This window comes from Pelophylax lessonae, assembly GCF_965119305.1.
Source record: "Pelophylax lessonae genome assembly, chromosome: 7".
Classification (NCBI taxonomy): Eukaryota; Metazoa; Chordata; class Amphibia; order Anura; family Ranidae; genus Pelophylax; species Pelophylax lessonae.
The window spans coordinates 195,038,156-195,064,753 of NC_138774.1; the positions used below are offsets into that span (position 1 = coordinate 195,038,156).

At 48.0% G+C, this 26,598-nt stretch overlaps 1 protein-coding gene across 1 annotated transcript in view; it reads left to right on the forward strand.

Moving 5' to 3' along the window:
- LOC309560565 (synaptonemal complex central element protein 1-like) overlaps positions 1-26,598 on the forward strand; it is a gene marked incomplete at its 5' end in the record, with an annotated part of 145,026 nt that overhangs the window by 85,824 nt on the left and 32,604 nt on the right. Inside the window, 2 exons of the mRNA XM_082264190.1 lie at positions 9,379-9,433; positions 18,444-18,533. Coding sequence (XP_082120316.1) covers positions 9,379-9,433; positions 18,444-18,533 — 145 coding nt within the window. The remainder of the gene's footprint in view (positions 1-9,378; positions 9,434-18,443; positions 18,534-26,598) is intronic.

Sequence of the window (26,598 nt, forward strand, 5' to 3'; positions counted from 1 at the left end):
ATATAGAAAACAGATGAAGAAATCTAGTGCTCTCCGCTTACTAGTGCTCTCCGCTACCGAGGAAGTCAAAGGAGCATTACGCTCGACGTAACGCGTATAGGGGGGCGGAGCGTGCGTGGCCGACGCAGAGTCTCTCTCTGGTAACAGATTGCTGACATCGATTATACATCGATGGGCATGATCTTGGACTCCGCTCAAGCCAGGGTCTTTTTCCCAGAGGAAAAGCTCCGGACCTTGCAGGGCAAGATCAGGATCCTGAAGGACATTGATCTCTCCTCTCTGCGGACCTGTACGAGGGCTCTGGGGCTAATGGTGTCGGCCTTCGAGGCAGTCCCGTTTGCCCAATTTCATACAAGACCTCTGCAAGCAGAGATTCTTGCCAAGTGGAACAAGGATCCGCAGTCCTTGGACAGGATGATTTGTCTAAGCCGTCTCACGTGGTCAGAGCTCTCGTGGTGGCTTCTGTCGCCCACTCTGGGCCAGGGCAGGTCTTTTCTGCCACTGTTGGGGACGGTGATTACCACGGATGCCAGCGTGAAGGGCTGGGGTGGAGTACTGGACACTCTCTGCGTCCAAGAAACATGGTTGACGGTAGAGTCGTCTCTACTGATCAATGTCCTGGAGCTCAGGGCGATCAAACTCTGCCTGTTCCATTGGACATCTTGGTTACAGGGTCTCCCGGTTCGAGTTCAAACCGACAATGCCACGGCTGTGGCTTACATCAATCACCAAGGGGCACCAAGAGTGCTCGGGCGGCCAAGGAAGCGGCCGAGATTCTGACCTGGGCCGAGGTGCACGTTCCGGCTCTTTCAGTAGTTCACATCCCAGGGTGGAGAACTGGCAGGCGGATTACCTGAGTCGTCAGACTCTGGATGAGGGAGAATGGTCCCTGCATCCGGAGGTTTTTTTCCTCCTGTGTGCCCGATTGGGAACTCTGGAGGTGGATCTGTTTGCATCTTGTCTAAACAGAAAAGTAGAGAGGTTTGTGGCCAGGGCTTGAGATCCTCTGGCCAACGCCGTGGACGCACTGGTGGTGCCTTGGAGCCATTATTTGCTGATCTATGCCTTTCTGGCCTCGTCGGTCTTGGTACAGATGTGGTGAGGATGGCCATCGTGCCTCGGTCGTGGCATACCTATCTCGCATTTTCTGGATACCTTATTGGCCTTTACAAGATACCTTGCTGGATATGCAGGATGCCTTGACTGGCATTTAGACTGGTTATCTTAAACAAAATGTCTTTTGAGTTAATCTCATTTTACTTTGATTTCTTTACATGTGTCACTGAGCTTGCAAAGGCTAAGAATATATCAGATGACCGAAACAGTGGAAATTCCCTATCTCTCAGAATATCAACTCTGTCTGGACAGCTGACCACAAAGCCAATAATATCTTCTAAAAAGCCCCTTTGGAACTTTTATTGAACGTCACCAAGAAATTTCCCATATGACATAGAATCACGATCTAGATTGACATAATGCTTACTATAATTAGTTGTTAACTTTGATTGGATAAAAGATGTTAATAACAACCCATTTCTTGTACGTCAGATTGTAATGACAAACCCATTTTTGAGTATATATAAACTCCAGAAACGCTGTAATAAATCAGGTCACTATGATTCAGCCATCTTGAGTCTTGTCTGATCTCATTATATATATAGCTATATATTGTCTGATTCGGTATCACTGACTAACAGGTAACAGGTATTTTGTACCTGAGGAAAAATTCCACAACACCTCCATGGCGGCTGCCTCTGAGAGAAGATCTGCTGTCTCAAGGACCGATCTTCCATCCTGCTTTACAGTCGCTGGCTTTAACGGCTTGGTGGTTGAAGGCCAGGTGTTGAGAGACAGGGGTCTCTCTGATACTGTGATTCCTACCTTGTTGAGAGCTAGGAAGGCGACTTCCAGGAAAATGTATCATCGTACTTGGAAGATGTATATTGCCTGGTGTGAGTCGCAAGGGTTGCATCCTCGTTCCTTTTCGGTGGCGAGGGTCTTGGCCTTCTTGCAGAAAGGAGTGGAGCAACGTTTGGCTCTGCGCACGATTAAAGGTCAGGTTTCGGCCTTGGCCATTTACTTCCAATGTCCCTTGGTGACTAATTCCTTGATTCACTGTCACGGAACCATGAACCAGATGTACAACAACAGATAAGTGAAAATAAGAAGGCTTTATTGAAAATCAAGCTGTAAAGCAAAAGTCCAAACGGATGGCGAAACCGAGGCAGAGTCCTTGCGAAGCCAGAGGTCAGGAACCAGGAGGGTAGTCAGACGAAGCCGGAATCAGGAACCAGCAGGGTAGTCAGACGAAGCCAGGATCAGGAACCAGCAGGGTAGTCAGACGAAGCCAGGATCAGGAACCAGCAGGGTAGTCAGACGAAGCCAGGATCAGGAACCAGAAGCAGCAGCAGTCTTAGAAGCATGTGAACACAGGAGGACCAAGCAAGGAACTGAAGCCACAGACCTCCTATATATATGAGCTAGGCATCCAGCTCCTCCCAGTGGGAAGGAGGAGCCGCAGGGTGGGAGGCTACAAGAAACCCAGAAACCAAGATGGCCGCCAGCACATGTCAAACGAAGGAGAACAGCAAGAAGGTAAGACCATGACAGTACCTCCCCCTCAAGAGCCCCTCCTCCGCGGAGTAAAGAACGGTTTCTGAGGGAAGCGTGCGTGGAAGGCTCGGAGCAAGGCAGGAGCATGGACATTTGCGGAGGGAACCCAGGAACGCTCCTCTGTACCATAACCACGCCAATGAACCAAAAACTGCACCCGACCGCGGACCAGGCGTGAGTCCAGGATATTGCTCACCTCATACTCCTCACGATTGCCCACTTGGACCGGACGAGGCCGAGGAACCGAGGAAGTGAAACGATTACACACCAGTGGCTTCAACAGGGAGACATGAAACACGTTGGAGATCCGCATGCCAGGAGGAAGCGCAAGGGCATAGGCTACCGGGTTTACCCTGCGAAGCACTCGGAAGGGACCAACAAAGCGAGGCGCCAGCTTGGGAGTGGGCACTCGAAGGTTGAGGTTGCGGGTGGACAACCATACACGGTCTCCGGCCTGGTAGGAAGGAGCAGGCGCTCGTCTGCGACCAGCCTGGAGTCTCTGGCGCTGCGCAGAGACCTCAAGGGACCTCTGGATCTGTACCCAAGAAGCACGTAGGACGGAAAGGTGATCCTCCACAGCCGGAATATCCTGGGGAGAGAATACCTCCGGTAACACGGCAGGTTGAAACCCATAATTGGCCATGAAGGGAGACGTCCCAGAGGAAGAGTTCACCGCCGTGTTCCTGGCAAACTCAGCCCAAGGCAGGAGGTCAACCCAATTGTCTTGGTGATCGGAGACATAGCAACGAAGGAATTGCTCCAAGGCCTGATTGGATCGTTCTGCGGCCCCATTGGACTGAGGGTGGTAGGCCGAGGAGAAGGAGAGAAGAATCCCCAACTGGGAGCAAAAGGCGCGCCAGAACCTGGACACAAACTGACTCCCCCGATCCGACACAATCTCCTTGGGCAAACCGTGCAACCGGAAGACCTCCCTGGCAAAAATCGTGGCCAACTCCTGTGCAGAGGGTAACTTCTTGAGAGGAACACAGTGGCACATTTTGGAAAATCGATCCACAATCATGAGAATGACCGTATGGCCTCGGGATGCAGGGAGGTCCACAATGAAATCCATCCCCAGGTGTGACCATGGGCCCTCCCCGGTGGCTATGGGTTGCAGAAGACCCAACGGAAGGTGCCGAGGGGACTTACTCTGGGCACAAACGGAGCATGCCGCTACATATGCGGCGATGTCGGAACGTAGGGAAGGCCACCAGAACAGACGTGAAACAGCCCAGGACAGCTGATTCTTTCCAGGATGCCCCGCGGTCTTGGAGTTATGGTAGGTTCGCAACAACCGAGTGCGCAACTCCTCAGGCACAAAACATCTGCCGTTGGGTCTCCCAGAGGGAGCACCAGATTGAGCCGCCAAAATCTGCTCACCCAGGGGAGAGGTCAGGCTGGTGCGAATGGCGGCCAGGATCTGATTCGGAGGTATGACCGAAGTCGGAATCGACTCCTCCCTGGACAGGTCGGAGTACTGCCGTGATAAGGCATCCGCCCTGATGTTCTTGGAACAGGGTAGGTAGGAGACCACGTAATTAAAACGTGACAAGAACAGAGCCCATCTGGCCTGACGTGGTGTCAATCTCTTGGCCTCAGAAAGGTAGGTCAGATTCTTGTGGTCCGTCAGGATGAGGACCGGAACCACCGAACCCTCGAGCAAGTGCCTCCATTCTTTAAGGGCCTGCACGATGGCCAATAACTCCCTGTCACCAATCTGATAGTTGCACTCCGCGGAAGACAGTTTCCGGGAGTAAAACCCACAAGGAAGCAGAGGACCCTCTGGTGTTCTACGCTGAGACAGAAGGGCGCCTACTCCCGTCTCAGACGCGTCCACCTCGAGGACAAAGGGCAACCCAGGGTTGGGATGCGACAGAATCGGAGCCGACACAAAGGCGGACTTTAGAGCCTCAAAAGCTCGGATGGCCTCGAGCGGCCAGACCTGGGAATTACTGCCCTTCCTGGTTAGATCCGTGAGAGGCTTGGCTAGCATGGAAAAGTCCCTGATGAACTTCCGATAATAATTGGCGAAGCCCAAAAAGCGCTGCAGGGAGCGAAGACCACTGGGCTGGGGCCACTGTAAGACAGCCGAAACCTTCTCAGGATCCATGGAGAACCCCTCAGCGGAAATGATGTAACCTAAGAAGGTTACCTGGGATCGGTGAAATTCGCATTTCTCAAGCTTACCGAACAGCTTGTTCTCTCGTAACCGTTGCAACACTCGTCTGACATCCAGAATGTGGGTCTCCATGGATTCAGAATATACCAAGATGTCATCCAAATAGACCACCACACACTGCTGCAACAGGTCACGGAAAACATCGTTGATGAATTCCTGAAAGACTGCGGGCGCATTGCACAACCCAAAGGGCATAACCAAGGATTCATAATGACCGGTCCTGGTGTTAAACGCGGTCTTCCACTCATCGCCCGCCTTGATCCTTACGAGGTTATATGCCGCCCTCAGGTCGAGTTTGGTAAAGACCGTGGCCCCTTTAAGGCGATCGAACAGCTCGGAAATCAAGGGTATCGGGTAAGCGTTCTTGATCGTGATGCGATTGAGACCCCTGTAATCGATGCAAGGCCTCAACTCACCGCCCCTCTTTTTCACAAAGAAAAATCCAGCCCCTGCCGGGGACGAGGATTTGCGAATGTGTCCGCGTGAAAGCGCCTCCTTCACGTACTCCTCCATTGGCCTCATTCTCCGCTACCGACAGTGGATAGACCTTGCCACGAGGAGGAACGGCACCAGGTTGTAACTCGATGGCACAATCGTATGGGCGGTGCGGAGGTAGGGCAACCGCGCGCACCTTATCGAATACATCCCGGTACTCCTCGTATTCAGGAGGCAACAGAGAGTCCGAGGAAGTACACAGCAACTTGACAGGCCCATGGATGCAACTAGCCCCACACTGCGGTGACCACGAGAGGATCTCGGCCGATCTCCAATCGAAAGTCGGATTATGCTTCTGGAGCCAGGGGTACCCCAAGACCACCGAGTAGTGTGGAGATGAAATAACCTGGAAGCAGACCGACTCTCTGTGAACGGCACCAATGGCTATCCCCACTGGAAGGGTCTCATGAGTCACATGTGGCGGCAGAAGGGGTCTGCCGTCTATCGCCTCAAGAGCCAGTGGAGAACCTCGGGCCTGCAGAGGAATGGAATTGGCGGCAGCGAACACACTATCAATGAACAAACCACCAGCACCAGAGTCCACCAACGCCTGGGTCGTCACTGAGCCCCCGACCCAGGAGAGGACAACAGTGATTAGTGGTTTGTCAACACGGGAAACCGGGGACGAGGAGACTCCACCCAAGATCTGCCCCGACAGGATCTCAGGTGCGAGCGTTTCCCGGACGGTTCGGACATGCCAACCGAAAATGCCCACCGAGACCACAGTACATGCAACGACCCTCGCGTCTTCGGAGTACCCTCTCCCCCTCGGTCAGGCGAGCAAAGCCCAGCTGCATGGGTTCACCCCCAGCCAAGTCATCCCCAGGAGGCGTGGGAGGAGAGGGAGGCACGGGTGGGACAGCAAAGGTAGGCGCCAATCTGTTAGGAGGCCTCCGCAGACTCTCCTTAAAGGAAGGTCTCTCCCTGAGTCTGGTGTCAATCAAAATCAAGAAAGAAATAAGAGACTCGAGCTCCACTGGTAGGTCCTTAGCTGCAACCTCATCCTTCAAGGCATCCGAGAGACCATGAGAGAAAGCAGCGACCAGAGCCTCATTATTCCAGCCCACCTCTGCTGCCAGGGTACGAAACTCAATGGCGTATTCAGCTACGGATCGTGAACCCTGTCTGATGGACATAAGGAGCTTCGCAGCAGAGGCAGCACGAGCCGGCACATCGAATACCCTCCGAAGAGAAGCAACAAAACCGGAAAACTCGGCAACCACCGGATTGTTGTTCTCCCATAAAGGGCTGGCCCAGGCCAAGGCCTTGTCCGAGAGCAGCGAAATTAAGAAGCCCACCTTTGATCTCTCAGTAGGAAAGGCATGTGGCAGCAACTCGAAATAAATGCCCACCTGGTTAAGGAAACCTCGGCACTGAGTTGGCTCTCCCCCAAAGCGCTGTGGAAGGGGGGCAGAACCGGTCATACCCCGAAACACCGCAGGCGCAACAACAGGTGTCGGGGTAGACTCTGGCGCAACAACCGGAGCGGCAGTAGGAGCGGGCCCAGGAGCGACAACCGACCCATCGGCAACGGGAGCGAAATGAGCCGTGCGTTCAAGCAGGGTTTGCAACGCCACGGCGACCCGACCCAACAGGTGATCCTGCTGATCAAGTCTGGCAACCAGCGTGGGTAGCGAGGATGGCCCTGTACCGTCAGAATTCATGGCTTGGTCCTAATGTCACGGAACCATGAACCAGACGTACAACAACAGATAAGTGAAAATAAGAAGGCTTTATTGAAAATCAAGCTGTAAAGCAAAAGTCCAAACGGATGGCGAAACCGAGGCAGAGTCCTTGCGAAGCCAGAGGTCAGGAACCAGGAGGGTAGTCAGACGAAGCCGGAATCAGGAACCAGCAGGGTAGTCAGACGAAGCCAGGATCAGGAACCAGCAGGGTAGTCAGACGAAGCCAGGATCAGGAACCAGCAGGGTAGTCAGACGAAGCCAGGATCAGGAACCAGAAGCAGCAGCAGTCTTAGAAGCATGTGAACACAGGAGGACCAAGCAAGGAACTGAAGCCACAGACCTCCTATATATATGAGCTAGGCATCCAGCTCCTCCCAGTGGGAAGGAGGAGCCGCAGGGTGGGAGGCTACAAGAAACCCAGAAACCAAGATGGCCGCCAGCACATGTCAAACGAAGGAGAACAGCAAGAAGGTAAGACCATGACATTCACACCTTTATTCAAGGGGTGCATCATCTGGCTCCACCGAGGAGATCCTCTTTACCTCCGTGGGATCTGAATTTGTTTTTTTCCGTTCTGCAACAACCTCCCTTTGAAAATATCAGGGAGATCTCTCTGCCTTTGTTGTCTCAGAAAGTTGCCTTTCTGGTGGCTCTCACCTCTGCTCGCAGTTTGTCTGAGTTAGCGGCTCTGTCTTGTCGCTTGCCATATCTGGTCGTTCATAGGGATAAGGTTTTTCTGCGACCTAGCCAATCTTTCCTGCCTAAGGTGGTGTCCGCTTTCCACCTCAATGCAGATATTGTCTTGCCTTTGCTCTGTGCGAAGCCCAAGCATCCCAAGGAATTTGCTTTGCATTCTCTGGATGTGGTCCGGGTGATCAGAGTTTACCTGTCGGCCACGGAATCCTTTCGGACTTCTGATTCCCTGTTTGTCCTTCCTGAAGGACCTCGTAAGGGTTCGGCTGCGTCTGAGGCAACCATATTGAAATGGATCAGACTGACTATTGTTCAGGCCTATTCACTGAAGGGTCAGGTTCCTCCTTTCCCTGTGAGGGCACATTCTACTAGAGCACTGAGTGCCTCTTGGGCTTTTCGCCATTAGGCTTCTGTGGCTCAGGTGTGTAAAGCAGCGACCTGGTCGTATGTCCACACTTTTACAAAATTCTGCAAGATTGATGTGATGGCATCCTCGAATGCTTCCTTTGGCCGCAAGGTTTTGCAGGCTGCTGTTTGCTGAAGAGATTTACTGTTCTCTTCCAGGGGTAAATTTTTTGGGTTTGGAGTAAGCTCCTAATGAGGTTGAGCTTTCTGTTGCACTGTTGGCTACGTTTCTTAGCCTTGTTGAAACGTTAACAGTTGTTGGCTGCCTTCCAAACACCCCTCATGCCTACACTGCTATGGGACGTCCCATTAGTGAAGAAACGTCCAGAGCTGCATCTGTCAAAGGACATAAGAGAAAATGTTATTTTTGTAAGAACTTACCGTAAAATTATTTTCTCTCTGTCCTCTGACAGACGCAGCTCCCACCCCTCTATGTTGGGGTTGGTTGTGTTCTCCTTCACTGCTTTGCTACCAAACTGATTCTATGAGCAGGTGTGTCTGGGGTCATGTGGATAGGATGGCCCTTAAAGGCATGCCTAGTGAAAGCTTTCACTGCCTAGCTACTCCTGAAGAGGGCACACATAACCCATTAGTGAAGAAACTACAAGAGCTGCGTCTGTCAGAGGACTCAGAGAAAATAATTTTACAGTAAGTTCTTACAAAAATTAAATTTTTATGTTCTGCTCCCCTAAAAATGTACCCGAGTCTTACCTTGATCCAGCACTGTGCCCAAAAACTGCAGTGCTACTCTCTCTTTCTCTTTACAAGCTCACAGAGCAGTGGAAGCCATTGGTTCCTGCTGCTGTCAATAAAATTTTGCGAGGAGGGAGTAGGGGGCAAGCGCACACGACCTGGCTCAGGATTGAGTCTGCACATTTGCCCCCATAGCAAGTTATTGCTATGCGAGCACTCAATAGTAAAAGGAGCTGAGAGTGCCGGCGGGGGACACCCGAAAAGGGAGGCTTGGGACTGCTTCATGCAAAACCCTTACACAGAGCAGGTAAGGCATATTAATTATTTTAATAAAAACCTGGGCCGTTCCTTCAGAGCCCTGTGCCGTAACCACCTGCCAGTCAGAGTCCGCAGACCCGGAAGGAAGACGGATGAAGATGGATGCAGCCTCCAGCGGTGACAACGCATCGGTGGAGGGCTTCATTTGCAGGTAAGTTTCACATAATGTGCTAGTATGCGATGCATACTAGCACATTATGGCTTTACTTTACAGGTCAGAAAAAAAAAATTCAGTCTGCAGTTTACTTCCTCTTTAAAGAAAATATTTTTCTTGTGTTATTTTAAATATCTTTTCAGAATCTGTCCAAGTTCTGAAGTTGAGATATGACAGCTACCTGGAAAAGGAGAAGAGGTGAGTGTACTGTAACCATTTCGGCTCCAGAGCATTTTTATTCTTTGCCGCATTCATGTAAAAATTTAAGTATTTGGCAATAAAATTTCATAAACCCACAGAACACTACATATTTTCTAAAAGCAGAGGCCCTGTAGAATAAAAAGGTGATAATTTAAAATTTATGTTTCACGTGATATTTGCGCAACTGTTTATTAAACGCAAATTTACCGGAAAAAAATCAAATAAAATGGATTTTAATGCAAAACCACACCTTATAATACCCATTTTTGCTTAAAATATAAAAGATGAGCTTGCATGGAGTAAATAAATACCTATCATTTTATGTTTTAAAATTGCGTGCGCCCGTGATATTGCAAAAAACTATGGTGCCCAAAAATCACCATAGGTGACGTTTTAAAACTAGGAGCTCTTGTGCTAGAATTATTGTTCTCACTCTGACGTTCACGGCGATACGTCACATGTGTGGTGCGACTGCAGTTTACATACTAGTATGCATCCTGGGCTTACGTTTGCGCAACTGGATTTAAAGGCGCAAATACTTACCTTAGTTCCAATGGTCCAACACTCGTGAGGTCCTTTGCTAGCACTGGCATCTTCTCCCTGGGTTGTTTTAGGTGCCGATCTTTGACCATTTTTATTGCAGTGTTGCATTTCTGATGTGTTTTTTATACATTTTGCATTTTTTTTCTCTTTAATCACTTAAGGACCAAGCTTATTTCTGACACATGCTGTTTACAAGTTAAAATTTAGATTTTTTAGCAAAGACTCTAGAGAATAAAATGGCGGTCGTTGCAATACTTTTTGTCACACGGTATTTGCGCAGTGGTCTTTCAAACGCAATTTTTTGGGAAAAAATACATTTCTTTGCATTAAAAACAAAACTAAACAGTAAGATTGGCCTAAATGTTCCCCTATGTTATTTTTAGCACTGTTTTAAGTCCCTTATCCGAGCATTGCAGGTCAGGTAAGAGAAGGGACGAGCGCCCCCCCCCCCCCCTTCTGAACCATACCAGGTTGCATACCCTCAACATGAGGGATGCTTTGATGCAGGGGGAGCTCTTACCCTGGGTTGTGGGGGTCTGGGGGCGGGGACTTATCGGAATCTAGAAGCCCCCTTTAACGAGGGTGCCACCAGATCCCAGCCCCCCCATGTGAATGAGCAGGGGTACATTGTACCCCTACTCATTCACAAAAAAAGTGTCAAAATGAAAAAAAAAAACACACACACCCACAGTTTTTGACAAATCCTTTATTAAAAAGAAAAAACAATGTCCCCTGATGTAGATCCATCATCAATCACGCCGCCCACCGGACCCGAAAAAAATAACATTTCTTAAATAGGTAAGGGCCTCACCAGGTGGCCCCGCCTCTTGTGACATCGCCAAACGGTGCATGCTGGGTTGGTGACGTCACAAGGGGGCAGGGCCATCATATTTAGGAACTGTCAGACAAAGGAGCGAGTAGTGCGGAGGGCAGTGTGAGTGACGATAGATCTACATCGGGGGCCGTTGTTTTTTATTTTTTAATATGGGATTTGTCAAAAACTGTGTGTGTGTTTTTTCTTTCATTTTGACACATTTTTTGGTGAATAAGTAGTGGTACAATGTACCCCATACTCATTCACATGAGGGGGGGGGGGTCTGGATCTGGGGACCACTTTGTTAAGGGGCTTCCAAACTCCGCTAAGCCCCCCCCCACCCGCAGACACCCACAACCACCGCCCAGGGTTGTGGGGAAGAGGGAGGGCAGAGCACCCCCCCCCCATGTTGAGAACATGTGGCCTGGTATGGTTCAGGAGGTGCTTGCTTGTCCCCTCCATTTCCTGACCTGCCAGGCTGCATCCTTGGATAAGAGTCTGGTATAGATTTGGGGGGCCCCATGCCGTTTTTTTTTTCCTAATTTATTTTTTGCCGGCAATTCCTATTACTACATTCAGCTGTCATCGGGAACCCCCGCTGACAGCTGATGACTCATCGATTGTTAAGGACAAGGCGACCAGCTTCCAGGCCCACTCCTTAGCAGCCAGCTATATACAGTGTGTTTAATCACCACAAAATGCACCCATAGTACAAACTATGGGATATATACTGGAATTGTTATTTTATCTTGTTTTTTACTAGTAATGACAGCGATCAATGACCTATAGCAGGATTGCGATATTGCGGTGGACATTCTGACACCAACTGACACTTTTTGGGAACCAGTGACACTAATATAGTGATTGGTTCTAAAAATATGCACTTCACTGTACTAATGACGCTGGCTGGGAAGGGGTTAAACATCTAGGGCGATCAAGGGTTAAATGTGTGCCTAACCAGTGTTTTGGTGTAAACTGTGTTCTGCATTTACTAGGGAAAATTAAGGATTTTATTCCCTGCTTTGCAGTAAAAGAAAATCCATTTTTTTCCCTGCTGGCAGGACAGAACTCTGCCTTGTTTACATAGGCAGAGTTCTGCCCTGTGTGTCTCCTGGACAATCGGCGGGTGCCAGTGGTCATCCATTGGCCGGCACCTTCTGCCAGCGGTGCGCACAAGCACCTAGTATGTGATCCAGCACAGAAGAGCCGCCTTGCTGCCTTATATCTGTATTATAAAGTCGGAATCCTCCCTACTGGGCTATTGTATTCTGACATTGTGGGGGGGATCCAAAAGGGCAGGTGTACAGAAGTCAGTTGGTAGATTGACTTCTTTACAACCACAATGCCAACACATGCATAAAAAACTGAACATTTCCTATCAAATACTTAATGTAATTTTCCTTTCCAAATGGACTCCATGGCAGCACACATATGGGTTTATCCTTACCTCCTCTCTTACCCTATAGGACCCCACTCCCATAAATGTTGCACAGTGCTAGGGGCCACGTTCCATGGCTAGCCTACTCCAGCCATTGGTAGGGAACTCCTGTTGCCATGGAGTCCATCAGGAAAGGAAAATTACGGTAAGTATTTGATAGGAAATTTTCAGGTTTCCGGCAGACTCCATGGCAACATACGTATGGGAAAAAATTAGCCATACACACCCAGGTGGGCAATTGCTGGACAAAAGAAAAAGGTTTAATTTGCACCATCAACGGACAAGATTCATAAACCAAAATGAACAGAAAATAAAGAGGCCAGTTCAACACAGTAATGAGCCATAGAGGTGTTAATCAAAGACCACGAGGCGGGTCTGCAAATCACTTCAGGGACAACGTCCCGAGAGGCTGCCCATGATGTAGAAACACTTCTAGTTGAGTGAGCAGTCACCGCCTCTGGAGGCACAAAGCCCTTAGCTTTTAAATCCCACTGAATGGACTAAACAATCCAAGCTGCAATGCCTCTGGAAGAGGCACACGTACCCTTATTCTTCCCATGGAAAAGAACGAACAGATGGCCAGACCGACGGAAGGGAGCTGGGGCTTTTGGATACAGTTTTAGGATTTCTCCCACATTTAGCGGATGAATGTTGGAGCTTTCAGCGGGTCTGAACGTTTGCATGACAATCTTCTGGTTCTCATGAAAGACAGATGACACTTTGGGGTTTAAACCCACCGTAGGAATCAGCACCACATGACAAGAATGTTAGAAACAGCTCATTGCATCCCAGAGCACTAATTTTGGAGATCCTTTTTACTGATGTGATGGCCACCAAGAAGGCAGCTTTGAGGGAAAGCTCTTTTATAGAGAACCGTTCTGTGTGCTTCATCGCAGTTTTTGAGAGAAAGTCAAGGACGAGTGGAAGGTCCCACTTGGGGAATCTTGGTTTCCTCTGAGGCCTAAGCCTTGCTGCTTCTCAGAAGAACTGTTGAAGAGGGTATCTGGCCCAAGATACCAGAGTGAAAGCAGAAATTGTGGATACTTGAACCTAAAGTGAGCTGATTGATAAGGTCAGGTCCAGGCCTGACTGTAGGAAACCCAGGATATCCTGTATTTCCAGATCCCTGATAGAGCCCACAGTGGTGGATTTGTAGCCTGTAAACTTGGACTATATCCTTTCATAGATCTTGTTAGTGCTTACTCTCCTGGAAATTAACAGCGTAGAGATGGCTTTGCTTAGCCAGCCTAAGGCTTCCAGCCTTCCGCTCTAAAAAACCAGACCATCAGGTGCAGATGAGCCAGACAGGGATGTAGGGCAGTTGCCTGTGACAGGAGGTCTAGTCTGGAGGGCAGAGGAGCTGAATACCAAAAACTGAGCTGTGCCAACAGCGAAAACCAAAACCTGTTCTGTCAGTATGGAATTATTGCCACTATAGCTGCCTCTTATATCCTGAGTCTCAGCAAGAACCAGAGGATGACAGAAACCGGGGGAAAGGCGCAGGCCTTGCGAAACCTCCACTGATCCATCAGGGCATCTATGCTGAAGGCCTGGGGATAACGACACCACGAATTGTACCTCTCTATTGTGAAGTTGCACAGCGAGGCAAATAGGTCTACCCCAGGGGTGACTCCCAGGGACAGGACCCACATGAAGACTTTAGAATGGAGTGCCCACTCTTTGTCTAGCCGCATCCTCAAAAAAAGTCTGCCTGAACATTCAGGACTCCGGGGAGATAGACTGCCATTAGGATGAACAAATTTTCCTGAGCCCAGGTCATGATTGGCTCCACTTCCCTCAACTGAGAGAGACTGCGGGTTCCTCCCTGCCTCTGTTGTGTTGTCTAATCTTAGAAGAACCAAAGCTCCCGCCATTAAGTGATGAAAGGCTTGTAGAGTTGTCCGAAGTTCCAGGATATTGAAAACTATTCCACGAGATGGAAAACTCTATTTGCCCTGGGCTACTTCCATCATGCAATGAGTGTCTCAGCCCGTGTTGCTGGCGTCCATTGAGATCATGATGCAGGAAACGGGTACGATGGAGTAACAGTTGAGGAGGTTTGCACTGCAGCCACCAAGGAAGGCTCTTTTGCATAGACTAAGTTACATAGATTGAATGATCCCGGCTCCCTGGGCTTGCTGGAGGAAGCCCTTTTGGAAAGGCTGCATTTTCCACTGTGCCCATTTCACCATAGGCGTCATGACCCCCATGAGGCCAATGATCTTCAGACACTGTGAGGCCCAGAGATGAGAGGAGGATATTACCAGATTTTCGCCAGGGGCAAGGAGATGGTGCTCCTGACCGTGTTGAATTGGGCTCCCGAGGAATACCAGAGACTGTGTGGCCTCAAGATGACTTTTCTCCAGGTTCAATAGCCAGCCGAACTCAAGGAGTGTAGAGATAACTTGAGCTCTGTGTACTAAGAGCTGCTCCCTTTTCGGAGACAGCAAAAGCAGGTCATCTAATTAATGGTGCAGATGAATGCCTATTGCTGATCAGGGCTACAACAGCCAATAAGACTATTGAAAATACACAAGGCAAAGTCATAAACCCGAACAGGAGGCAGGTAAACTGAAGGTGGGTCTGGCCTACAGTGAAGTGAAGAAATCTCTGGAAATCTTCCGCTATCATGACATGGAAGTGAGCGTCCTTCAGATCTGGCTGAACCACTTGACGGATTATAAACAGTGTCTCAATTTTGAATTTCTCTTTCTTGATGGAGGTATTTACAGTAAGTGGGTAAGATCTATGACTGGTCTCCAGGAGCCGTTCTTCTTCACAACCATGAAGAGGGGCGAGTACACACCCCAAAATCTTTCGCCAGGCAGAACTGGCAGGGCAACGCCCTGTGCCACCAGTGAACTTACATAAGACAGAAGAACATGCCTTTTCTCTTTGGAGTGTGGTAAGGTTGTGGGAACAAACCTGAGCAAGAGGGGGCTGCTGAATACCCGAGCGTGACCTGATGAGACTTTTTGACAGTCCAGTAATCCTTGATCGAGGCTGCCCAGACGTGCTTTAAATGGTGCAAGTAAGCCCCGACTTGGTCTGCCTGAGCCCAATATCAAGGAGGTTTAGTGGCTTCCCGGCCACTCGTGGATGCTCCTTTCAAAAACTTCTGGACTAAAGACTGCTTTTCCTCTAGGTCCTCTAGTATAGAGACGAGCATCCCTCGCATGCTATGAGCCCTGCCTGGGCTAAGCTTTCTTCTGGCCTAGCAGGCGTCGATCCTGGGACAGGAACCCTGACTTACCACCCATGGCACGAGCGATGGCGCTGTCCAATTTGTTGCCAAAGAGAGAGGAACCCTCGAAGGGGATCTTTCACCATTCCTGTTTAGGAGCAGGGTTGGCTAACCGGGGATGCAGCCATAAGGTGCGCTTGGCCATGACAGAAGAGAGCATGAACCATGCCACCAGGTGGATAATGTTGAGAGAAACCTCCCCCAGAAGTGCTGATGCCAGCCTCAGTTAATGAACGGCTGGACTCCTGGCCACCTCTTCAGAAACGCTTCTCAGGGTCGCATCCACATTATCCGTCCAGGCCTCCATTGCTTTTGACATGGCTGCATGGGCCAGGGCTAGTTTACAGGCCATACCTGCAGTTACATAGATCCGTTTGAGCTCAGTATCGATTTGCCTCTCAAGGCCATCCTTGAAGGATACCATATCTTCTAATGGGAGAGTGACATGCCTCACCAATTTAATCATGGCTGCGTCAACAAGAGGAGCCAATTCCAGATGTTTCACCTCCTCACTTTTGAACGGATAAATCTTCGCCACTTTCGTTAGCAAGGAGTTTTCTCTCAACACCTGCCCCACTCATCTGTGATAATCTTGCCAAGTTCACCCAGGAAGAGAAAAATATAAATTAAGTGTTCTTTTTGAAGTTTAGCAGGGGACTCTACTGCCTCTTCCCACCAGCGGTGATGCCAAGGCAAAATCAAAACCTGCACTAGGGTTATCTGCCTCTGCCTTACTGTTTGAGGCTTCAATTAAAGAATGGCTTGGCTGTGAGGGACCTGGCACACCAAGATCATACCTCGTAGGGGGGCACACCACACCAGCAGAAGGGCTGCGGGTACGGCTGGAATCCATTTCTTTAAGGGATTCTCGGACCACCCGTTTGACCAGAAACTCCACCTCCTGGTTTCTACCCTCTCTCTCTCCCACGGCCTGGGTATAGCATGGCTCACAGAGTGATTTGCTCTCTGAGACCTGGGGCCCACATCCCCAGCAAGCTGTCCTCTCAGAGAGGCTGGAGTGGCGGTGAGGGCAGTGCCCAGATGAGGTTTTGGAATCTCCTCTGTGACGCCTAAATCTGGAAGGTGACCTATGGCGTCTAAATCCTGAAGAGGAATGATGGTGTTGTGACCCAGGAGGGTTTTTACCTTCGCTTGCCGCGTTCAGACCTAGAAGGGCTGAGAGGAAAAGGAAGGATTAAAAGCTCCTGTTCAGAAAACCCGAACCTGACATGAATATAAGGGGTTAACCAGCCAATCTTACCTACAGCAGAAGGGTTTGCCACAGGGGGGCAGTGACACATCCATAGCAAATAGGCTCAGCCAAGGAACTGGAAAGTAACCATAAAAAGCAATAGGTGAGAGAGAGACATACAATAGCCTTTAGCACAGGGGATCTGGAGCATAAGCACTCACCTCAGCTACAAGTTGCAATGCCTGGGGAAGCTGACGCACAAGCCCGCAGTACATCCAAGGTTCTACAGCTGTTTAAATTTGCCATCTGCTGCTGATCACCGTGCCCCGCAGTGCGCCTGCACCAGGACCATCACCGCCCGTCGGCTCTCGCAAGCATGTGCAACCACCATTTTGCTGGAACCGTTCAAGCGTGGCCCGCTGCTGTGCAGAAGGGCGCTGGACACAACCGAAGCAGTGGAGTGCAGTGCAGATGCGTTCCAGCCGCCATGGCCGAAGACACAATCCGGAGTATAAATCGCTACGAACGGCACCCCCATGACCAGACCAGGAACCAGGAATATGCTGCTGCTGTGCACGACCAGGGCATTTAATGGCCTCCGCTAATAGTTGAGACGTATGGCCAGAATGACACTTGCCTGCCAATGGGCAGGCTATGAGCTCTTCATGGCACTGCATCCATTGTCTGTGTCCACACCCTAATAGCTGGGGATTGCTGGACTCTTGAGGAAAACAATGCATGATTCCATGACATCGCATGCACTCAGCCAGGCCTGGGCTGCAGCCTGCAGATATCTTCAAAACAGGTAAGACTTCACTTTAGTCCTAGGAGGAGGACAAAAAACTAACGTGGCCCCTAGCACTGAGCATAACTTTTTCTAGTGCGGTCCTATAGGGTAGGAGAGGAGGCGGGGCTAAACCCATATGTATGCTGCCATGGAGTCTGTCAGGAAATTCCATGCTGAATCAAACAAATTTCAATCCATGTATGGTCGGCTTTATCCATTCACTTATGATCCATCTGATGGCTCACAGGCACCACCATTACTCTGGGGATGAGTGGGATAAACAACACCGACAGGTGCTGTTGTCCTGCTTATTACAGGAGACAATAGCAGAAAGTATTACAGATTTTCTGACTTATCAACTTTTTGATAAGGGCCAGCCAGCAGAGTCCGGGTCCACTTATAGAGGCAACATCCTCACTCAAAGAGATTGAAAATGGTGACCACCATTTTTTGTCTATGGGTAGTATTTGGAAATATTATATTAAGCTCTGTTGTGTGCCCATGATATATTCAGTAACTCCAATTTTCAATTGTATTTCAGCATTAGTCCCGGTTCACATTAGTGCGATGACAGACATCGCATGCTATTCGGAGCGCACTGCTCTGAAAATCACATGCGATGTCTGTGCGATGCAAATTCAGCCATACAGGTTGTATGGCTGAATTCGCATCGCATTCAGACACAACTCGCACAGGACCCTTTTATGGGTCTGCAGCAGAATCCGATTGCATGATGGTTCACACCAATGCGATCCGATTCATGTCCGAACTGACAGTTCGCACTGCAATATGCAAACTGATCTTGGGGTGTCGTTAACTTTGTATTGACACCCCCAGCAATTCGCATATGGCAGTGTGAACTGCCTGCGATTTGAATGCGATGAAGGAACCCGCAGTGGATTCGCAGGGTTCCCGGATTGCATATATGTGAACCGGCAATTACTCTATAAATGAAGTTCAGATCTAACTCCATAATATTGTTGGAACAGGCAGCGGCAGCAATCAGAGGACTATAAAAAGAGGACCACCAATCTGAATACTCAAATTCTGGAAGAAAAACTAAAGCAAAGAAAACAGAGGTAAGAGTGGAAGTTGAAAACTTTCCGATTTCCAATTGGGCTAGTGTACGCGCAGGAAGGTTTTCACAGAACGGTACCTTGCATTACAATGCTGGGCACTGTTTTCCCCTTGTTTAGCCTTATTAAAATGTCACATTTTTTGGGAAACTTCATACTTTTCTTTTATCACTGGCAATTTATTGGTGCAACACAACTACTAAAAGTCTCCTATGTAGATTTTGCCTAATGTGGTTACTGCAAGCTAGTAGTCATTATAGGTATAGCTATAGATTTCACCCATGGCAGAACAGTGTACTATAGCAATCTATGTTCATCCCAAAACTTGTTAAAAGAACCTCATGATCACTTAAATTTTCTTTAGGCCCCTTTCACACATGGGAGTCCGTCGGCAGACTCAGATTTTATCAGCGGGGGATCGATCCGCCAATCCCCCACTGAGCAGGCGGAAGGCAGCTCTGTCTACGCGCTGTGTGCAGAGACAGAGCTGTCAGGTCCCTGCTGTTTTCTAGGGGGGAATCAGATGAGAACGGACCGCCTGTCCGTTCTCATCCGATCCGTTGGACGGATGGAAAATAGGGTTTCCTTCCGTCCAGATTTGACGGTGTGGATCGGATGTCAGCAGATATGTCTCTGCTGACATCCGATGCCCCATAGAGAGACATTGGGCATCCGTTCAGATCCACCTGAAAAACTGACAGGCAGATCTAAACGGTCCGCCTGTGTGAAAGGAGCCTTAGTGTTTTCTGGTCATAGTGATAGCATCCCGCCTCTTTTCATATTGTACATATCTAGGATTTCCTCTTTAGTGATCTCACAGTTCTTTTTTTTTTTAAAGGTATTTTATTATTAATACAAAGGTAAACAGACAATTACTCCAAAACATTGGAAATAAAACAGTTTACAAAAGACAGTCAAAAACAGGAAATGCGTATACAAGGATCATACAGTCATTAGGAAATCTGACATAATGGACCATCTTGAAACTGAGTCAACAAGAAAACCCCTCCCTCCCCCCCTCCCAACCATCTGACCCATACGAAAAACAAGATAGAATATGAGTACCAGTATCGTGACAAAAAACATATACATGTAGTATGTAATCTATACGGAGTATAATATATTCTGTGCAAGTAATTAAGTTGTATCACTCTATCCCCAGCCGCTATAATTCCATCAAACTGGGATCCAAGAAGCTCATCCCAAACTTCCTCCTCCAACTGTGGCAAGTCTGAGCACCAAGGCTCTTTAAGTTTGGCCAATTTAGTTTCCTGATCACAGGTCTTTTATGCATATAGGATAAGATTTTACAAGCAAAGTATTACAAAACTATAGTCAAAAATTTGATAATAGAAGTAGTATTGGCAGCTTCCTATAAAGATTTCAGCTGCCCTCCCAAGCTTTCAGCTTTTTTTCTTGAGACTGGGTTCACACAGGTCCAGCTGCAGTTTGCAGTCCAGTGTCCTGTGTGTTTGTGTTCAGGTGCGAGTCAGGTGCAAATTTTTTCCTGAATTCGTACCTGACCGGACCCAAAATGCACAGGATCTGTTTCAAATTCGCAGCCACCCCAGACATGTGTGAACCGGCTCCACTGAAAGCCAGTCACACTTACATGTTATATGAATTGGATGCGGTGTAAAACGCATCCAATTCGCATATATGTGAACCCAGCTTAAAGTGGATCTTCACTGCATCTGAGCACCACAAACCAAAAACACTATTTAATTAATTTTTAATATTTAAAGCACTCCCCCCCCCCCCCCCCCAATGCATCCATGTCTCTGTTATGTATTTAGTTGAGAAATCACTTTGAAAAACAACCTCCTAGCATTTCTGGGTGTGGCCTACTTGAGTAAGGGCCAATTTTTTTATGTAGCAATTACTTCCTGGAATCCATCTGCCCTTAGCTCAAGCATGCATGCAGGAGTGTGTGCTTGGCTGAGAAAACCCCTCCTCTTTTTCTCCCTACCTGAAGACTCCTGGGATGTATGACATCATTTGTCTAGGCAGGAAACCTGAAAGTAATTTAAGAAATGTATAAAAAAAGTTTAAAACAAGTAAATATGATATACTTTCCTATCTATTTACTAATGCTAGCAGCATGAGGTTTAAAAACAATCACTGTTGATTGGCAGAGTGAAGTTCCACTTTAACGTTCCATACAGTCCTAGATTTGAATGATATTACCTAAATTTCAGAACCTCTTTTGTCTGGACTAGTCTTTCAGGAAATGGTCTCCATTCATTGAAAAACATCATTAAATGTATGACATGTATGACATAATTGAATGACATCACGCGTACGGCGCCAATGCGTAACGGGGTAAGGGCAGGGGTAAGGGGAAGGCTCCTGGTGCCGAATCGCAGCTCCCAGGAACAGAAGACAAGTCCAACTTATTTTTGGCCAAGTCCAACTTTTGTTTTTGAGATCTGAGCTGAATTGTAAGTTGCTTAGGGATGGGTTTTTCCTCCCCCTTCCTCTCCCCCTTCCAATTATCAGACCATATTGGTATTTTTTTTATACATATATTTCTTGCAAATACGCATTATACGCCTGCTCCTCAGGAAGTGGTGGAACACAGTCCACGAAAGGTGTTAAACCTGTTTGACGCAGTTATCATACTATCATGCGTTTACAATCATTTTATGGAATTTAGAGCAATATTGGTTTTAATTAAATCTGTATTTGGGGAATGCATATCAGCTCACATTTATAGTAGTGATGGGCTGAACGTTTGAGTCGCACCTAAGTTCAACGCGAACATCATGTGTTCGCTGAACACACGTACAAATGTGTCGCTCAGCAGGAAGCTCGCCCGCTGATGAGTGCCCCATAATGCACTGTGAGATTGCAGTGCATTAAATGCTTGTGATTGACCAAAGCATGCACCTGACCTGTATGCTTCGGCCAATCACAGCACAATGTCCTGTTAGAGCCATGATTGGCCAAAGGCAGGGAGCCTTTAGCCAATCATGACTCAGGGGCTAAGTCCACGCCCCACACTATATAAGGCTGCTTACACGGCAGCCATGTGTAGTGTGTTAGTGGAGATTAGACACGTAGTTATTGGATTGTGCTTTCATATTTAATGCAGTCAGTGCAATGCAGTGTAATGTAGGGCTGATTCTTGTGTAACACAGTGTAGTGCAGTCAGGGTAGTGTAGTGCTGTGCTGATTCATCTTGTGTAACACAGTGTACTGCAGTGCAGTGTAGTGTAGGGCTGATTCATGTGTAGCGCAGTCAGTGTAGTGCTGTGCTGTGATTCTTGTGTAACACAATGTAGTGGGGCCACTGAAGTGTTGGTGTATACAACACGTCTGTGTCACCCCTCTGATCTCCCATTTTGTTTTGTTTTTTCATTGATATATACTGTATATATTTTTTTCTTTTCTTTTCATTATTTTTTTTTTGCAGCATCAGGTTCTAATGCTGCATTATTAGTACTCCCCCTTCTGTGTCGCAGGTGCTATTCCTTCTGCGTCAGCAGTGGGTTATTTTTTTGTGGCGCAGCAGCACTAATTTTATTTTGGGCATAATTGCTGTCCCCCCATTTGTGTTGCAGGTGCTATTCCTTCTGCGTCAGCAGTGGGTTTTTTTTTTTTTTTTTTTGGTGACGCAGCAGCACTCATTTTATTTAGGGAATAATTGCTGTCCTCCCTTTTGTGTTGCAGGTGCTATTCCTTCTGCGTCAGCAGTGGTTTTTTTTTTGTGGTGAAGCATCACTAATTTTACTTAGGGCATAATTGCTGTCCCCCCTTTTGTGTTGCAGGTGCTATTCCTTCTGCTTCAGCAGTGGGGTTTTTTTTTGGGGTGCAGTAGCACTAATTTTATTTAGGGTATAACTGCTGTCCCCCCTTTTGTGTTGCAGGTGCTATTCCTTCTGCATCAGCAGTGGGTTTTTTGTAGTGCAGCAGCAATAATATTATTTATGGCATAATTGCTGTCCCCCCTTTTGTGTCATAGGTGCTATTCCTTCTGCGTCAGCAGTGGGTTCTTTCTTTTGTGGCGAAGCAGCACTCATTTTATTTAGGGCATAATTGCTGTCCCCCATTTGTGTTGAAGGTGCTATTCCTTCTGCGTCAGAAGTGTTTTTTTTTTTATTGGTGACGCAGTAGCACTAAATTTATTTAGGGCATAACTGCTGTCCTCCCTTTTGTGTTGCAGGTGCTATTCCTTCTGCGCTAGCAGTGTTTTTTTTTGTGGTGAAGCAGCAATAATTTTACTTAGAGCATAATTGCTGTCCCCCCTTTTGTGTTGCAGGTGCTATTCCTTCTGTGTCAGCAGTGGTTTTTTTTGTGGCGCAGCAGCAATAATGTTATTTATGGCATAATTGCTGTCCCCCCTTTTGCGTCAGAGGTGCTATTCCTTCTGCATTAGCTGGGGTTTTCTTTTTTTTGGCTTTACTAAGTTTTTCTTATAAAAAAAAAAATATATATATATATAATAAAACGGTTTATAGTGCACCAAGTACAAAAGTATTGCACCCAAGCACCATATTCCCTTCCCACACTCTATAATAAAAAGTTATAAACCCCCCCTCCCCCCAAAAAAATAAAAAAGAATAATAAAACGTTTTAAAGTGCACCAAGCACAAAAGTATTGCACCCAAGCATCATATTTCCATCCCACATTCTATAGTAAAAAGTTTTAAACCACCCCCCCAAAAATTCCCATCATGTCCGAAAGGCAAACAAGGAGAGGCAAACACTCACAGGCCACTAAAAGAGGGCAAGCAGCAAGCAAGCAGCCTCTGTGTCCACAAAAAGTGGTGGTCGTGGTGGACATGGTGCATCCTCTGCAGGCGGAGCACGCTTCTCCTTTTTTTCCAGTGCTGGCCATTTTTTTGAGCCACAACATGCAGAAGAGTTGGTGGAGTCATCCTCTGTCACCCAGGCTCATACTAGTTTGCCTTCCACCGCAGCTGCCAAAACGGCCTATTCCACAGGCTCCTTGTCCACAGCTACTCCTTCCATAGCCTCACCGTCATGCACGGAGGAGTCACCTGAATTATTCGACCATAGTGTCAGTTACATGGTGCCTCGGATGCACAGCAATTTGAATGCTCTGATGTTGGTTCCCAGGTTTAGGAAGGGAATAAAGTGAGCCGAGAGAGAGGGGGTTGACAATGATGAACAAGAAACTAGCGGTCATGTTCCCCCAGCTGCAGAATACTGCCAAGTTTGCTCCAGTGACAAGGAGGGAGAAGATGATGAGGTCACTGACCGTACTTGGATGACTGAAAGAATAGAGGAGGAAAGTGAGGAGGAGGAAGCGGCACAATTCCAATGAGGCAGAATATCCTCCAGGGGCCAGCTTTAGGGCAGCCACCCTATTGCATCACACCACAGAGCTCCACAGGTGCAGGGCGCTGCTAACTCCCCGCTGACTTCCAAAAGTTCATTAGTGTGGGCTTTTTTCAACACGTGCAGCAGACCACAGCGTTGCTGTTTGCAATCTCTGTCTGAAGTGGATCAAGTGTGGCCAGAACAGCAGCCGCTTGGGCACCACTTGCTTGATAAGACATATGAGGACCTTGCAGTCCGTTGGCAACAGCACCTGAAGAACCCTCATCATAATAAAATGCAGACTTCTCCTTGCTCCTCATCTGGGATCTTTACCCGAACTATACCTCAAGTCCTCTCAAAAACCTGCACTGAGAGGGATGATCAATGGGTGACACAGGTACTTGCACCCATTCTGTTAGCAGTACACCACCTGTTGATTTGACCAGCAGGCAAATTTCGCTACCCCAGTTGCTGAACCGTAAAAAAAAAAAAAAAAAAAATTAACAACAGGGCCTGTTCCTGCACCCAGCAAGAGTAACTGTAAGGGATTACAGCAGCGGTCACTAAATGGCGGCCCGCGGTCCATTGGCGGCCCGCGCGATGCTTCCGCCCGGACCGCCACCTGTATTCTGCCCCCTCCTCACTGCGGCTCCCGGCTCACTTGCAGCCGGTGTCCTGTCAGGCCGCGAGCCGCGAGTAGGGGCGTGACCTCACGCGCGCGCCCTGCCCCCTGCTCCTGACTGATAGACATTGCGGTGTCCTGTCGGGCCGCGAGTAGGGGCGTGACGTCACTCGCGCGTCCCGCCCCCTGCTCCTGACTGCGGCTTCCTCTAAGCAGGGCAGCGAGCTAGGGTGTGACACTATGTGCACGCCCCGCCCCCCTGTTCGCGGCTTTTGGACAGCTCCTGGCTCCAGGTATGTGGAGCACATTTTTAGAGGGGAATATCTGCATTTAAAAAAAAACCTCTCAAGCTTTAACAAGTGTGCAGACAAGTGGCATATTTTGTTGTGCTCATTAGAGTGCCCCATAAAAGAAACAAAATATGCCCATCAGAGTACTCCCTTGACATAAAATGTGCCCCATATTTTATGCTAAGGGACAAGCTGATGGGCATATTTTATGTTAAGGGGCACGTTAATGGGCATATTTTATGTTAAGGGGCACGCTAATGGGCATATTTTATGTTGAGCGCAACGCTGATTTACACGTTTTGTTTTGCCCATCAGAATGCCCCCTAACATAAAATGTGCCCATCAGAGTGTACCTTATTTTATGTTAAGGGTCACGCTGATGGGAATATTTTATGTTAAGGGGCACTCTGATGTGCATATTTATGCTGTGGTACACACTGATGGGCATATTTTATGTTAAGGGGCACTCTGATGGACATATTTATGCTATGGGGAACTCTAATGGGCATATTTTATGTTAAGAGCAACGCTGATTTACACGTTTTCTTTTGCCCATCAGCGATCCCACCATCATAAAATATGCCCATCAGGGTGCCCCCTAACATAAAATGTGCCCATCAGCATGACCCTTAACATAAAATATGCCCATCAGCGTGCCCCTTATTTTATGTTAAGGGTCACGCTGATGGGCAAATGTTATGCTAAGGGGCACGCTGATGGGCATATTTTATGTTAAGGGTCACGCTGGTGGGCACATTTTGTTCTGCCCATCAGAGTGCCCCTAACATAAAATGTGCCCATCAGCGTGACCCTTAACATAAAATATGCCCATCAGCGTGCCCCTTATTTTATGTTAAGGGTCACGCTGATGGGCAAATGTTATGCTAAGGGGCACGCTGATGGGCATATTTTATGTTAAGGGTCACGCTGGTGGGCACATTTTGTTCTGCCCATCAGAGTGCCCCTAACATAAAATGTGCCCATCAGCTTGCCCCTTATTTTATGTTAAGGGTCATGCTGATGGGCATATTTTATGTTAAGGGGCATGCTGATGTGCATATTTATGCTGTAGTACACACTGATGGGCATATTTTATGTTAAGGGGCATGCTGATGTGCATATTTATGCTGTGGTACACTCTGATGGACATATTTATGCTATGGGGCACACTGATGGGCATTTTTTATGTTAAGGGGCACTCTAATAGGCATATTTTATGTTAAGAGCAACGCTGATTTACACGTTTTGTTTTGCCCATCAGCGTGCCCCCTAACAAAATGTGCCCATCAGAGTGCCCCCTAACATAAAATGTGCCCATCAGCGTGCCCCCTAACATAAAATGTGCCCATCAGAGTGCCCCCTAACATAAAATGTGCCCATCAGCGTGCCCCTTATTTTATGTTAAGGGTCACGCTGATGGGCAAATTTTATGCTAAGGGTCACGCTCTCGGACACATTTTATGTTAAGGGGCACTCAAATGGGCATATTTTATGTTAAGAACAACGCTGATGAACACGTTTTGTTTTGCCCATCTTTCTGAGTCATAGCACAGACTTCAGATCCGGACCTCGGCCCAAAGAAAATTTTAGCGACCGGACCTCCTTGAATTTTAATTCATTACCCCTGGATTACAGTGTTCAGGCACCACCAACACTCAAGGACCAATTTTTCTGCACTTGTATGGCAAGTACATGTAATTTCAATTTTTGTTTCTAATTTTTAACAGCAGGGCCCGTTCCTACGCCCAGCAAGAGTAACTGTGAGGATTTACAGTGTTCAGGCACCACTAGGGATGGGTGAACTGTTTGGGCTGAGCATAAGTTTGGCCTAAACATTGCCCATTCAGGTAATCGTCTAATAACTGTACTC